This window comes from Stenella coeruleoalba, assembly GCF_951394435.1.
Source record: "Stenella coeruleoalba genome assembly, chromosome: 13".
Taxonomy (NCBI): domain Eukaryota; kingdom Metazoa; phylum Chordata; class Mammalia; order Artiodactyla; family Delphinidae; genus Stenella; species Stenella coeruleoalba.
The window spans coordinates 10,346,208-10,360,928 of NC_137159.1; the positions used below are offsets into that span (position 1 = coordinate 10,346,208).

Below are 14,721 nucleotides of genomic sequence, written 5' to 3' on the forward strand. Positions count from 1 at the left end.
AAGGAATTAGCTTGCACTAAGGACAGTCGTTCAAACATTTAAAGTCCAGATGAGTTAGCTGAGCCCAGAATTCAGGGAACCAGCTCAAAGTGGGGCCATGCAGACAAGCAGGATCTAGGGGTACAAGAGTTTGGCAGAGGGGAGTAGGCAGGTAGAAGGAACAGGAGGCATCTGGACAGCTAAGATCATGATGCCAGCCTAGGAGCCTGAAAATCATGGGAAATTCTTCCCAGAGATTCAAAGTTCACAAGCAGAAATAGCAAATATTTTACATTAGTAACAGCTTAGTTTGCTCTATCACACATTCTTTCCCTCCAGTGCCCTTCTCTAACCCCCGCCCAGGTCACTTTATATACCTGGATACCTGCAACAACTTTGTAGCTGGTCTTTGCCTAACATCTGTCCCTTCCTCTTTTGTATCTCGGCCACATTAACCATTCTCATCAGTGTGCACCCATTCGCACCCCTGAAAGCCTTTGTACTGCCTACAGGATAAATGCTCACCTCTCAGTTTAGCATTTATTGCCCTCTTCAGTCTGCCCTAATCTCCTGCTGCTCCTGACAAGAACCTCTATTTCAGAAAAACTAGCTTGCCTGCCATACTTAAGACATGCCTCTGCACTTCCCAGCCTGGGCCATTCTGCTCAAGCCTTTCCACCAGCCTGGAATGCCCCCTCCACTGTCTAAAGCCTAATTATCAGTCAGAACCCTGTTCAAAGGTCCACTCCTTGGGGAATAATTCTCTTGAACACTGATGAGAAGTCAGGTCTTATTCATTTGCAATTGTAAAAGCATTTGTTGTATCCATAAGTATTTAAAAATGAACATATAGACAGGGATAGTTCTTATCACTGTCTTGATCTATTTAAGTCACGGGTTGTTTATCATCTTGCCACTTTGTCTCCTGAACCAGATTATCAGCTGCTTCAGGTCATTTCTCACACTTCCTCTCAGAAATGAGCACCCAGTAGGTCCTCACTAACCACGTATTAATTTGAAAAACAACTTGTATTGCCCAAGTTTTCTCAGTGCTCTGACTGCACAGTTTCTACTAGATGAAAATCTTTCCTTCTAGAACACTACCAATCAAATATTTTCTTAGAAAAATACTACATTGTTCCTGTAATTATTTTTCAATTTCAAATATAGATTAGCACTGTTCCATCTTTTGGGGTTGTTGTATGCGTATATGAAAATTCACTGCTATTTTATTTTGTAGCACTACAATGACTTCTCATTCCAGCTACCCAGAGGTGGGCCAAACTTCACAGGTTAAGGAAACAGTCACCCACAAGACTGCTCTCACTTCAGACACCAGCCATGAATTGGGGGTCCCTAGGTCACCCTTCTGACCATCTGGCTACAAATTTGGGAGTTCCCACTACTCTTTCAGACTTGGTAATTCTATATATATAACTACTCTCAGAACTCAAAAAAGTGCTGTATTTATTATGATAATTTTATTATAGCAAAAGGATACAAATCAAAACCAGCCTAAGGAAGAGACACATAGGGTAAGGTTTGGGAACAGCACAAATGTGAGGCTTCCCCAGGAACACATTACCCTTCTGGCACATTGATGTGTAACAATAATACATAGAGTGCTTCCAGGCCAGGAAACTCACCTGAGCTTCATTGCCCAGAATTTTATTGGGGTTTCATTACGTTGGCGTGATCAATTGACCACACAGTTGAATTCCATCTCCAGTGCCCTCCACCCCCAGGTTGGGCTGATACCATGTGCCTCAAAGCCCCAACCCTCTAATCACTTGGTTGATCTGTCAGGCATGGCCAGTCCCCATCTTGAGTCATCTCATTTGAGTAAACTAGGGGCCAACCACGAGTCACTTCATCAGCATAAACTATCAGATATGGTCCTTGGGGGGGTCACTATGAATAACAGAGATATCCTATCACTCAGGAAGTTCCAAGGATTTAGAGGTTACCTCCTAACACACATTCAAATCAATGTAAAAATGCTGGCCTTCCCTGGTGGCGCAGTGGTTGAGAGTCCGCCTGCCGATGCAGGGGACATGGGTTCGTGCCCCGGTCCGGGAAGATCCCACATACCGCGGAGCGGCTGGGCCCATGAGCCGTGGCCGCTGAGCCTGCGCATCCAGAGCCTGTGCTCCGCAACGGGAGAGGCCACAACAGTGAGAGGCCCGCGTACCGCAAAAAAAAAAAAAAAAAAAAAAAAGCTTCTTCAATTATTATTCAAATAAGTCATAAATATAAAGACTGTACTTTAAACATTCCTCATCAAATAATTGCAGTATACCACTTCTGCTTGCAGACCACTGGCAAGAAATTAGACATAGGACTATGGCTGATGGCAAGGGAGGCTGGAAATGGAAGTTTTTGTCCTGGGCAGCAATGGGGCCAACGAAAATTGGGGGATTCTATTACTAAGGAAGAAGAGGAGGATGGATATTGACAAATGACCAGGAATCTGTGCCTGAAGACCCCAATACTTCAAAGTCATTTGGGAATGAGATCATATCCATGATCCTCTCTGGGTCTCAGTCTTCTCCTCTGTAAGATGAAGGGCTTTGCACTTGTGGAAATAAATGAAGACTACCCAAATGAGAAGAAACAGGCTGTTTATTCAGAGCTTGCCATAGCAAAGGATCAGCCACCATCACCTGCACCTGGCAGAGACCCAAAGGCATGAAGGGATTAAGGAAGCTTTACGATGAGAAGAAAAAAAGTGAAAGCTTCAGGTATGCCCTGACTGGAAGTTGTCGGCATGGGAAAACTGGAGGGGGGCTAAGTCGGAGCAGGGTATCTTATGTGATTGGTTTGGGCAGCATATTTGGTTTTCTATGGTTGGTTCTAAGTTGGAAGTGAGGGCAAAGAATAGGGGGGAAGTAGCAGTCATTTGGCTGTTCTGAGCTGATTGCTGCAGAGGCTGTGGTTTGGCTTCCAGGCTGGTTGCTGCAAAGGTGTGGGACAGAGTTCTATTGTCATATAAGATGTATCCATTGTCCACTGGTATATTTAGTCCCTCAGTTCTCCTTTTTGGTCACTTTCTTGCTTGAGAGAGGTTGACCAATTCAGAGATGCTAGAGAGCCAGATCTTTACGGAGGACTGTTTGGTCGTCTCCATAGTAAACTTATCATGAGATCTTTTTGATCTTTTTGTTGTATCATCATGGCAATCAGATCTGATGAGAGAGAAGCTGTGCAGAAGCATTGAGCCAAGTAGTGTTTTCTTTAAGGTGATGTACTGCCTGTTCTACCATGCCTGTTTCATTGAGCCAACTATAGCAATGGCATAGATGCCCCCATGATCTGTCAGTAAGAAGTTTAGTGCAAAGCAATCGCCCATAACTACTTGAGCCAATGAGCTGAGACAAATCTACAGATCTTCAGTCTAGGGAAGAGGTGATGTCATAACTTGTGGCAGTTAGTGAGTGATAGGTCTCTTATAGTCTTTTTGTCTCCCACCATTGGAAATACTGCTCTGATTGTTCACATAAACAATGAGTCAGCAATTCCCCAAGGCAGAGTGCATGAATAATTAAGGGTGGCCGCATTTTGGAGCTCTTGCCTGGGTTGGAATTTCCAGCACTGGTGATGTATAAAGTTAGGATTTCTATATACAGACAGTTTGGGGATGCTATTCCTAAAGTGCATGAATTTTTAGTCTGAGGAAAACGAGACCTGTTGACCTGGTTACAAAGGAAGTAGAATCCAGTAAGGGCACATAGAGATCCAGGAAAAAAGTTGTTCATGACATGAGATTGGAGCCAAAGCCACCCTTAGGTGGCTTTGCTATATATTTAGCTCTGCTATATACTTGGATCCCTTTACTGTCTTCCAGCTGATAAGTAACCTGCCTACTACCCTAACGAAGGTTGTTGAATTCGAATTCAGAATTACCTGGATTCTGATCAACAGATTGTGATAACTGGCTCTTTTTCTGGGAGAGTGGGACACTAGCAAAGTCACAGGTTGCTTTGTTTAAGGTCATTTGTCCCTGTAGGTGCTAATGGAAAAACCACTGGCTTTAATTCTCTATAGTCTCATTTGGTGAGACCAGAATTATTCATATGTATTTATCATGATGGTCTGCCAATGGATGGCATATCCAGCAGTTGGTGAGATTTAGAGTAGTGGCTACTATTTAGGATAATCTAAGAATGGCATTAGAATGAGTACGCTCTGGGGACTTCCCTGGCGGTCCAGTGGTTAAGGCTTTGCCTTCCAGCGCAGGGGGTGTGGGTTCAATCCCCGGTTGGGAAGCTAAGATCCCACATGCCAAAAGACCAAAACATAAAACAGAAGCAATATTGTAACAAATTCAATAAAAGACTTAAAAAAAAAGTGGATGGATGGATGACATCCAGGTGGATGACAACCAGGAATCAATAGAAATGAGAAGAGACTATAAGCAAGCAGATGAAAAGCAAAACAAGACTGTTTTTGAAGTATAGTTGATACAGTATTGTGTTAGACAAAACAGGGCTTTGACACAGGTCTTGGTCTGACATCTTGGGCAGAAGCTATCTGTCACCTGAAGTCATCTGTTTATTCCAAAGGTCTTTGGTCAGCTGTATGCTTCTGAAGACCAGCTGCTTCTAGAGCATCTGGGAGAATCCTCAATTTGAAGTCCTCTACTGGAATAGGCTTCCAGTTGTGTCAATTCGGAAATTCTTCTTTAGTTGTAAAATATGTATTGAAGAATTGACCCCCTGGAGTTTCACTGCTGTATTTGGTAACAGCACCCGATAAGGTTCTATACAATAAGGTTCAAGAACAATTTTTCTCTGATGTCTCAGACAAAAATCTCATGGTTGAAGATCACCAAGAAGCTATTTAGGAAGATGCTGGGGGAAGATGTCCTTAACCTGCTGATGATAGGACTGGGTAGAGTACATGAATCCCTTGTAATATTCTGCCATGTCTGCATGCAGCAGGGTAGAGTCTAGTATTGGAAGTGGAATCTCTAAATAAATGGGTTCAGTTCTTAGATAACTGATGTATCCCCAAGGGAGTGAACCATACGGCCATAAGGGCTTCTGGGAGTACCCTTGGCCAGGGAGCTAAAGGGTTTCTGAGATTTTTGCTAATTTTAAGTTAAGGATGTCACTGATTCCTGTAAAGTGTGTGCTTTGATCACCTGATATAAAAAATGGGATGTGATAGGTTGGATACACAAAATCAAGCAGCTTTTAGTAAGGACTATAGCTTTTCATAGCAGCTAAATGCTTCAGTCCATCATAAAAACAGACATATTAAAAACTAAAACATTCCCATTTCATGAAGGGTAGGAGCTGGATAAAATCCATCTGAAGGTGTCCAAGGATCTTGGAGGCTTTGGTTCCAGGCCATGTCCCACCTTTAGTTTTGTCAAGATTATGATTATAGGTGACACGTGACCTAAAAATAACCTGTTAAAAAGTTTTCTTTTTAAAGTTTATTTACCAATGTTAATTTAAGATTGTAACCAATTTGTATCATGATGTGTAGTTTCATGGAAAAATTCAGCTACCATCTGAAATCATCTGGCACCACCAAGTGGCCACCTTGGGAGCCCCAGTGATGATCTGAGTGAAGGTTACATTTTTTAACATTCTTCTTTTTCAGAGTCAGGGGCTAAACGTTGATATTCTATAGTGGCCTCTCTGAATTCCTCCAGAGATTTATCCTTTGAGGGTTTAGTTAGGAACCTCACCTGGGTTAAGGCTGCTTGTTTGGCCTAATGATCTGCTAGTGCATTTCCTTTCACTTCCATATTATCTCTTTTATATGAGCCTCAGCCCTTATAATAGCCACCTCTCTAGGAAACAGGAGTGAATCCATAAGTTCTTGTTGTCCGTTTTTGATGGGGATTCTAGGAGAGGTTAGGAAACCTTCTTTGTTTCAAAGCATCTCAAAGTCATGTTCTGATCTCAAGCATATCTCCTATCTGTGTACGCGCTTACCCTCTGGTCTTTGGCCAGTCGACTAACTGTATAGAGTTAGTGCAATAAGTTCTGCCATCTGGGCTGACTGTAACTCAGGTAGAAAGGACTACATTCTAAAGAGAACTTAAATTAGTGACACCATATCCTTCTTGATAAGCTTTGGTTTCATATTTGAGATATGCTTCATCAACAAAAAAATATTAGTTCAGAATTCTTAATTGGAGTCTCTAGTAAATCTGAGCAAGGTACAGAAAGTTTCCTAACTAAGGTAAGACAATCATGAGGTTCTCCTTCTGTTAGGGGCAGGAGTGTGGCAGGGTTCAGGGTGCTGCAGTAGTGAACAGAAATGTGAGAGGGAGAGAGTAACAGAATATAACATAATAAGATGTTAATTAGCAGGCTGACAGTGTAAACTCTTCTCACAGATGACATGATCTGATATGTAGAAAATCCTAAGAAATACACTAAAAACCTATTGGAATAAATGAATTCAGCAAAGTTCCTGGATACAATCAGATCAATATACAAAAATCAATAATATTTCCATACATGATCCATAAAAGAAACAAACCGATAAACTGGACTTCATCAAAACTGAAACCTTTTGCTTGGTGAAAGACCCTATTAAGAGGATGAAAAGACAGGCTACAGGCTGGGAGAAAATATTTGCAGACAACTTATTTCGAAATGTACTCCCATCTAGAATATACAAAGAACTCTCAAAACTCAATAGTAAAAGAAACCAAGCAATCCAACTAGAGAGTGAGCAAACATTTCACCAAAGAGGACATATAGATGGCAAACAAGCATGTGAAAAGACATGCAAACATCATTACCTATTAGGGAAATGTAAATTAAAACCATGATGATTTATCACTACTCAGCTACTAGAACAGCTTAAAAAAGTGTTTTTTAAGTGACAATTCTAAATGCTAGTGAGGATCAGAGGAAGTTGTTCTCACACATTGCTGGTGGAAATATAAAATGGTACGGCCACTATGAAAGAGTTTGGCCGTTCTTAAAAAACAAAAGATACCTTTACCATGCAATCTCACTGCTTGGCATTCATTCCAGAGAAATGAAAGCTTATGCCCACACAAAAACATGTACATGATGGGTATATACCTCTAAGTATTGAAAGCAGGGACCTGAAAATCTATTTGTACCCCATGTTCATAGCAGTATTATTCACAATAGCAAAAAGGTAGAAGCAACCCAACTGTCCATTGGCAGATGGATAGATAAACAAAATACAGTATATACATCCAATGGAATATTATTCAGCCTTTAAAAAGGAAGGAAATTCTGACACATGCTACACAAGGATGAACCTTGAGGACATTATGTTAAGTGAAATAAGCCAATCACAAAAGGACAAACACTGTATGATTCTACTTATAGGAGATAGTTAATCAAATTCATAGAGACAGAAAATAGAATGGTGGTTGCCAGAGACTGGCGAGAGAAAGGAATAGGGAGTTTCTGTTTTGCAAGATGAAAAGAGTTCTGGAGATGGATGGTAGTGATGGTTGCCAACAATATGAATGGACTCAATGCACTGAACTGTACACTTAAAAACAGTTAAGATGGTAAATTTTACGTTACGTGTATTTTAGCACAATTTGAAAATTTTTAAATGTCAAAAAATGCACATGAATATTCACAGCAGCTTTGTTTGGAACAGCCAAAAATTGGAGAAAAACTACCTATCCTACAATGATGAATGGTGGAACAAAAGGAAGAACTATTGATGCATTCAACAACTTGGATGTACATCAATGGTATTATGCTAAGTGAAAAAAGCCAATCTCTCTATTCCATTTATATAACATTCTCAAAATGACAGCATTTTAGATATAGAGAACATACTAGTGGTTGCCAAGGGTTAGGGATGGTTGGGGAAGACAGAAGAGGGAGAATGTGACTCTAAAGAGAAAGCACAAGGGATCTTTGTGATGATAGTTCTGTATCGTGATTATGGTGGTTATAGAAATCTACACGTGATAAAAAGTGTATAGAATTACACACCACCCCCAAGAATGCATGTAAACTGATAAAATCCAAATGAACTCTGTGAATTGTATCAATGTGTACAATGGTTTTGATACTGTATTATAGTTATACAGTTGACCCTTGAACAACATGGGTTTGGACTGCATGAGTCTGCTTATATGCAAATTTTTTTCCCATAAATACTGCTGTACTACGTGATAGGCGATTGGTTAAATCCATGGATGCAACAGTACGAATTCAGAGGGCCAACTATGGGACCTGATCACCCATGGATTTTGGTATCCGTGGAGCCAATCCTCTGTGGATACTGAGAGATGACTGTATAAGATGTCACGATTGGGAAAAACTGGGTGAGGGGTGCATGGGACCTTTCTGTCCTATTTTTGCAGCTCCCTATAAGTCTGTAATTATTTCAAAATGACAAGTTAGAAAAAACAAACAAACCAGAACTTGACTGCTTGGCCATGGGCCAGCAAGTTCCCTTGTGACCTGAGCTGTCCATCACGAACTGGGTGCCATCTGACCCACCAAGCCATAAAGCTGGGCACACAGCAGCACGCCATCATCAAGTGGAAGTGGTATATATGAAGCTGGGCTCAAGCAGATCCTGGAGGCACAAGAAATTGACTTCCTCATGACCATGGCCTCTACTCTTGCGACATTATCTTCTCTCTCCAACCCCTACCTACAGCTTCACGGTAACCTCCCTCTGACCAGTTGCCTGAAGAGGAAAACTCTTGGGTTCTGCATGGTATGCGTCACCTAAAAGGACACAGCTGCACAACATCGCACTTTGGGAAGGCTCTGTGATGAAGAGAAATCCTCTCAGTGGGCAGAAATTTGAGCAGTGCACCTCGTTGTTCATTTTGCCTGATCAGAAGCACAGAGCCATGCTTTTTCATGCGCTGTGGCTAATGGCTTGGCTGGATGGTCAGGTACTTGAAAGGAGTATGATTAGAAAATTCAAGGAAGCCTGACAAGGAGTCTGGGGAGAGGTGTGTCGACAGACTTCTCTAATTTGGCACAGAATGTTAAGATAATTATGTTCCATATGAATGCTTACCAAAGGGTGCCCTCCACAGAGGAGGATTTTAATGAGGTGGACAGAATAACCAACCTGTGAATGTCAGTCAGCCTCCTTCCACAGAAATGGACTCAAGAACAAAGCACTAGGGATGGAGGTTACGTTTGCGCTCAGCAACATGGACTTCCACTCACCAGGGCCAGTCGGGCTCCAGCCACTGCTTGGTGCGCAATATTCCAACAGCAGAGACCAACACTGAGCCCCCAATATGACACTACTTCCCGAGGATTAGCCAGCTATCTGGTTGCAGATTTATTACATCGGGCCAGTTCTATCATGGAAGGAGCAGCACCTTGTTCTGACTGGAACAGACACTCTGGATATGGATTTGTCTTCATTGCCCGCAATGCTTCTCCCGAAACAACTATCCAGAGCTTTGCTGGAGTTGGGTATGAATAGCTTTTTCATTCTCCTATTTATTTCCCCCCCTCGGACCTTCACTGAGACCCTCTCCGTGCTCGTCCGTACCTCGCACTTCTGGTTGGGAAGAGTCCGCAGCATCAGCTCCGTTCCGAGGGAGGAGGATGTCACCGGCTCGCGCTCCCGCCGCCCTGTAGATCCCCACGGTGCCGCCGGGTCCCTGGAGAGAACACCGTGAGCCAGCCCCGGCCACACCGGCAGCCAGCCCAAGCCCCGCCCCTGGGTCCTAACGCGAGGTCCCCCGCGGGGGCTGTCCGAGGCTGCGCCGTACTCATCCTACTTTGCTTCCCGTCCAGACAACCCCTCACTCGGGCCTGCGTTGCGGTGCGGCCCCCTGGCCTCAGAAATTCAGTCTCGGGCCGAGGTCCGCGGCCGTTGGACGAGGAGCAGTCGCGGCAGGCGGTGGGAAGGCTGCCCGGACGGAGGCGCTCGTGGGTCTCCACCATGGCGGCGACGGTGCGCGCTGCGGGAATTCTCCCTGTGCTGTGTGGCGCGCCGGCGGGTGAGAGCAAGGACGCTGGGAGCAGGGGCTCTGAGCGGGGCGGGAGTGGGGGTTCGCCCAGGGCTTGCAGACACCCGGGTGGAAAGAAGCGAGAAGCCGCAGCCCCGGCCTCTCATGCCCGGCTCTTGTCCCGCTGGGACCTGCTGTGTGACCTTGCGCGCGTCCGCATCCTCTCTGGGTCGCAGGGCCCGGGTCTGTAAATTGAGGGTGGACTGGACGCGGTCCAGAGTCTCTTCCAGTTCACCAGGCCGCTCGTGCATGCTCGGTTAAAAGGGGCAGGGTAGTGGCAGGCGAGCATCGCCTTCCCCGCGGGCGTGATTCACAGGTTCATTTGGTGATGTTGATGTGGGGTTCGAGGTGGATGGCGGCCAGCGAAGCTCGAAAGGGAAATAGGCTGCCCTCCAGCTTGAGTCGGATAGGATTAGTGTCAGTTATTTTAGATTCCGGGCTGATCAGTGCCCTTTATTAAAAAGAAGGATGTTTGGAATGTCAGTAGTTTTGCTCTTATTGTCCTCCCCCACCCCTAGTTGGTTGTTTGCAGCCCGAGGAAAGACAGTCTGCTATCCTCCAGCCTGATGTTTATCTCTAGGAACCACTTCGTAATTAATTTGACCTCTATTCGCTCTATTTTATTGTAAACCCACAATCCAGCATTCGTAATTCCGAAATCCAAAGATCTGTAAAAATCGAAAAGTTCTTTTTAGTAACTCATTTTGTTGGGAAACTTGACCTGCAATCGTTTGTAGGAAAATCTGACCTGAGCATTTTTTACTTTTGTTTATGTTGTGACCACCTCCTCCTTTTCCAAAGCCCCGATCAAATAGCACTTAGCATGTGTAGCTTTCTTTCATGAGCTCTTATGTGTAGCAGGGACTGTCTTAAACTCTTTATGCTTTTTTCCTTGCTTCATCTTCACAATGCCTTTATGAGATAGATTCCCATTTTACAGATGAAGGAATTAAGGCATACAGAGGTTGAGAAACTTGTTCAAAGTTAGACTGGGAGGATGTCAGGTTTTTGCACCCACACCACCTGGCTCCAGAGCCTCTTTCTTTCTTTCCTTCTTTTTTTTTTTCTTTCTTTTTCTAGTGTATAAACTTTTTTTGGTAGTGGCTTTATTGGGATGTAATTTACGTACCACAGGATTCATCTTCTTAAAGTATACAGTTCAGTGGTTTTTAGTGTATTCACAGAGCTGTGCAACCATCACCACAGTCAATTTTAGAACATTTTCATCACCCCAAAAAGAAACCCTGTACTCTTTTAGCTAGCATCCCCCCAGACCCCCATTGCCCCCAGCCCTGGGCAACCACTAATTTACTTTTTTCTCTATAGTTTGCATGTTCTAGAGATTTCATATAAATGGAATCAAGTAATATGTGATCTTTTGTGACTGGCTTCTTTCACTTAGCATAATGTTTTCCAGATTTGTCCATGTTGTAGCATAAATCAGTACTTAATTCCTTTTTATGGCTGAATAATATTCTGTTGTGTGTATATACCACATTTTGTTTATCTATTGAGCATTTAGGTAGTTTGTACCTTTTGGCTATTATGCCTAATGTGGCTGTAAATATTTGTGTGCAGTGTTTTTGTATGTACTTATATTTTCATTTCTCATGTGTATACACCTTGGAGTGGAATTGCTGGATCAAATGGCGACTCCATGTTTCACTTTTTGAGGAACTGCTAGACTGTTGTCTAAAGTAGCTGCACCTTTTTACATTCCCACCAGCATGAGGATTTTTATTTCTCCACATCCTTGTCAACACTTGTTATTTTCTGTCTTTTTGACTGTAGTCATCCTAGTGGGTGTGAAGTGGTATCAATTTGTGGTTTTGATTTGCATTTCCCTGATGGCTAATGAACGTCTTTTTTTGTGCTTCTTGTCCATTTCTATATGTTCTTTGGAGAAATGTCTGTTCTAATCTATATCCATTTTTAAACTGGGCTGTCTTTTTATTAGTGAACTGTAAGAGTTCTTTATATTTTCTAGATACAAGTCCCTTGTCAGATAAGTGATTTGTAAAATTTTCTCCCCATCTGTGTGTTGTCTTTTCATTTTCTTGATAGTGTCCTTTGAAACACAAAAGTTTTAAATTTGGCTAATGTCTGATTTACCTGTTTTTGGTTTTTGTTGCTTATGCTTTTAGTGTCATATCTAAGAAACCATTGCAAAATCCAAGGTCATAATTATTTACCCTTATGTTTTATTCTAAAGGTTTTATAGTTTTTGCTCTTACCTTTAGGTCTTTGATCCATTTTGAGTTAAGTTTTATGTATGGTATAAGTAGGGCTCCAACTTCATTCTTTTTGCATGTGAATACTCAGTTGTCCCAGCATCATTTGTTGGAAAGATTATTCTTTCTCCACTGGTTTTTCTTGGCACCTTTTTCAAAAATTAGTGTCCAGTGAATGTTGTCAGAGCCTGTTCTGAAGTACTGTACTGTGTGAAGTGATACACCATATAATTACAGCCTGGCGCTGCAGGGGCTCCTGATGAAAGAGGGAGCAGAGTGCTGTGGGAATTGGGGAGCCTTCACCGAGAGGTGGTGTTTCAGGCAAACCAGGAGAACCTGTCAGAGACGCAGTAAAGGATTCAAGAGCTGAGTGTGTTCCATACTGACTGCGAGTCTGGTGTGGCCAGAGGGGGATGGAGAGGAGAGTGGTGGAGATGAGGCTGACGTGGAAGGTTGGGGCCAAGCCACAGCCCTGTAGGTGATGCTGAGGAGTTTTGAATTTGTTCTGCAGATAGTAGGGAGCCAAAGAATGATATATCAGGGCTGTGCGGTGACTAGACTTGTAGTTTTAGAAAGGCCTGCCTGTTACCAAAGGGAAAAGGGGAGGGGGGTAAATGAGGAGTTTGAAATAAGCAAAAAAAAAAAAAAAAAAGAGAGAGAGAGAGAAGGGCCTGCTTGACAGCAGATGGTGAATTAGAGGGAGACTGGAGGCAGACTGGAGACCTGTTAGGAGACTGTCAACAGGAGACTGTCCTTACCCCGTGGCTGAGGGATGGAGCTTGAACAAAGAGGGGCGGTGAGGCTGTAGGAGGGTGTGTAGCTGAGAGGTGGATTGATTTTTGAGGAGAATCTCTAGGGCTTGGTAACAGGTCAGATGTGAGAGTGAAGGAGCCGATGTGATGTGATTTCATTTACTTGGGCAAGTGGTCATGGAGCCCAGAAATTACTCATTTACTTGTCTTGATTCTTTTATTCTATAGATAATACTATTCTTTAGGTGTTAAAAAATGTTTCTTTTCATGTAGAAATGGATCTTAATTTTTTTTTTTTTAATTTATAGGTCATCTATGGTCCAGGCAGCTTTACCTAAACAGCTTTCCAGCAGCTTCCATTTTGGCATTGAAGACTGTTCCCAGCAATGGTGAGATTTATTTATCTAACTACCTTTTCTTATAAGAGCTAGTGTTAAGAGTACTTTATGTAGTTTTTTAAAAATGTAGAGGAATGAAGTACATTCTTTGTAATAGAAATGGATAAGGTCTAAAGAGTATTTTTCAATTTTTTAATGATTACAGCTGTTATAATTCAAGGCTTTAAAAAATAATAGCCATGATTTATTGAGTAATGACTGTGTCAGGTTAATAGTATGTTATCTTGGTTAATCCTCACACCAGTTTTTATGAGGAGTTGTTATTCCCATTTTACAGATGCTGAAGTGAGTCTCTGAGAGGCTAAGGGACTTGTTTTAAGGTCACACAGCCAGTAATGGCAGGACTGGATCCTGAGCTGTCTTGGATACTGTGATGTGTTCTGGAAACACAGTGTTTGTAGAAGGGGTAGGGAGAGTGCTGACTGGTGGAGTGACTGCACAGTTCTCGGCTCCTCCACTTTCTGCCTGTGCGACCATGAACTAATGACACCCCTTGGACCCTCAGTTTCCTCTTCTATAAAATGAGGATGGTAGTTCCTACTGTAAAGATTATTATCTTGAAACATTGTACTTCCGAAGAGTACTAAAAGGTTTATATCTTAAAACCACTTCCCAGGGCTTCCCTGGTGGCGCAGTGATTGAGAGTCCACCTGCCGATGCAGGGGACACGGGTTCGTGCCCCGGTCCAAGAAGATCCCACATGCTTGGCGTACCGCAAAAAAAAAAAAAAAAAAAAAAAAACCACTTCCCTTTTCTAGGCCTTCTCATCTTCCAGTGACACTTTAACTTCCATCTGGTTATATTTCTAAACAGATAGTGTATATACTTGTTCTTTTTTCTGTTAACATAGTTATGCTAATTGAAGATTTAATTAGGCACCATCCCTGCTTTTTCTGAGCATAGTTGTAAGCACAGTTTTGGTCGAATCTGTAGGCAGTTATGTATATGTTCTTCACAGCCGAGCTAGGTAGTACAGTTGACCCTGTACAACCAAAACGGGTTTAAACTGCACGGGTCCAATTATATGTGGATTTTTTTCAAGAAATAAGTACTACAGTACCATGCAATTCGAGGTTGGTTGAATCCAAGGATGTGGAATCGCAGATAGGGAAGGCCAACTATATGTTATATGTGGATTTTTAACTGGCTGGGGGGGGTCAGTGCCCATCACCCTCACGCTGTTTAAGGGTCAGCTGTATTCTCTTATTATGTTTCCTTTCTCCTACAACATTTTCTTTTCCCTAGAGTTAGTAATTGCCTTGTTTTTAAAAAATTGCTTTGTATTCTTTGTACCTGTTGCAGTTATTTTCCTAAAGGCTGCAACAGATTGGTCAGAAATAGCAATAATTTTTCTAAAATCCCTGAAACACATCACTAATTAACCAGTTTGATTTAATAGATTA

At 42.6% G+C, this 14,721-nt stretch overlaps 1 protein-coding gene across 2 annotated transcripts in view; it reads left to right on the forward strand.

Moving 5' to 3' along the window:
• Positions 1–9,751: 9,751 nt before the first annotated feature.
• Positions 9,752–14,721, forward strand: part of MRPS5 (mitochondrial ribosomal protein S5) — a 30,033-nt gene continuing 25,063 nt past the window's right edge. The window contains exons 1-2 of one of the 2 annotated variants that reach the window (XM_079941038.1): positions 9,752–9,928; positions 13,229–13,309. In XM_079941038.1, the coding sequence (XP_079797164.1) occupies positions 9,871–9,928; positions 13,229–13,309 (139 nt within the window). In that variant the 5' untranslated portion in view covers positions 9,752–9,870. The remainder of the gene's footprint in view (positions 9,929–13,228; positions 13,310–14,721) is intronic. The other variant, XM_079941037.1, reaches the window with a different exon arrangement.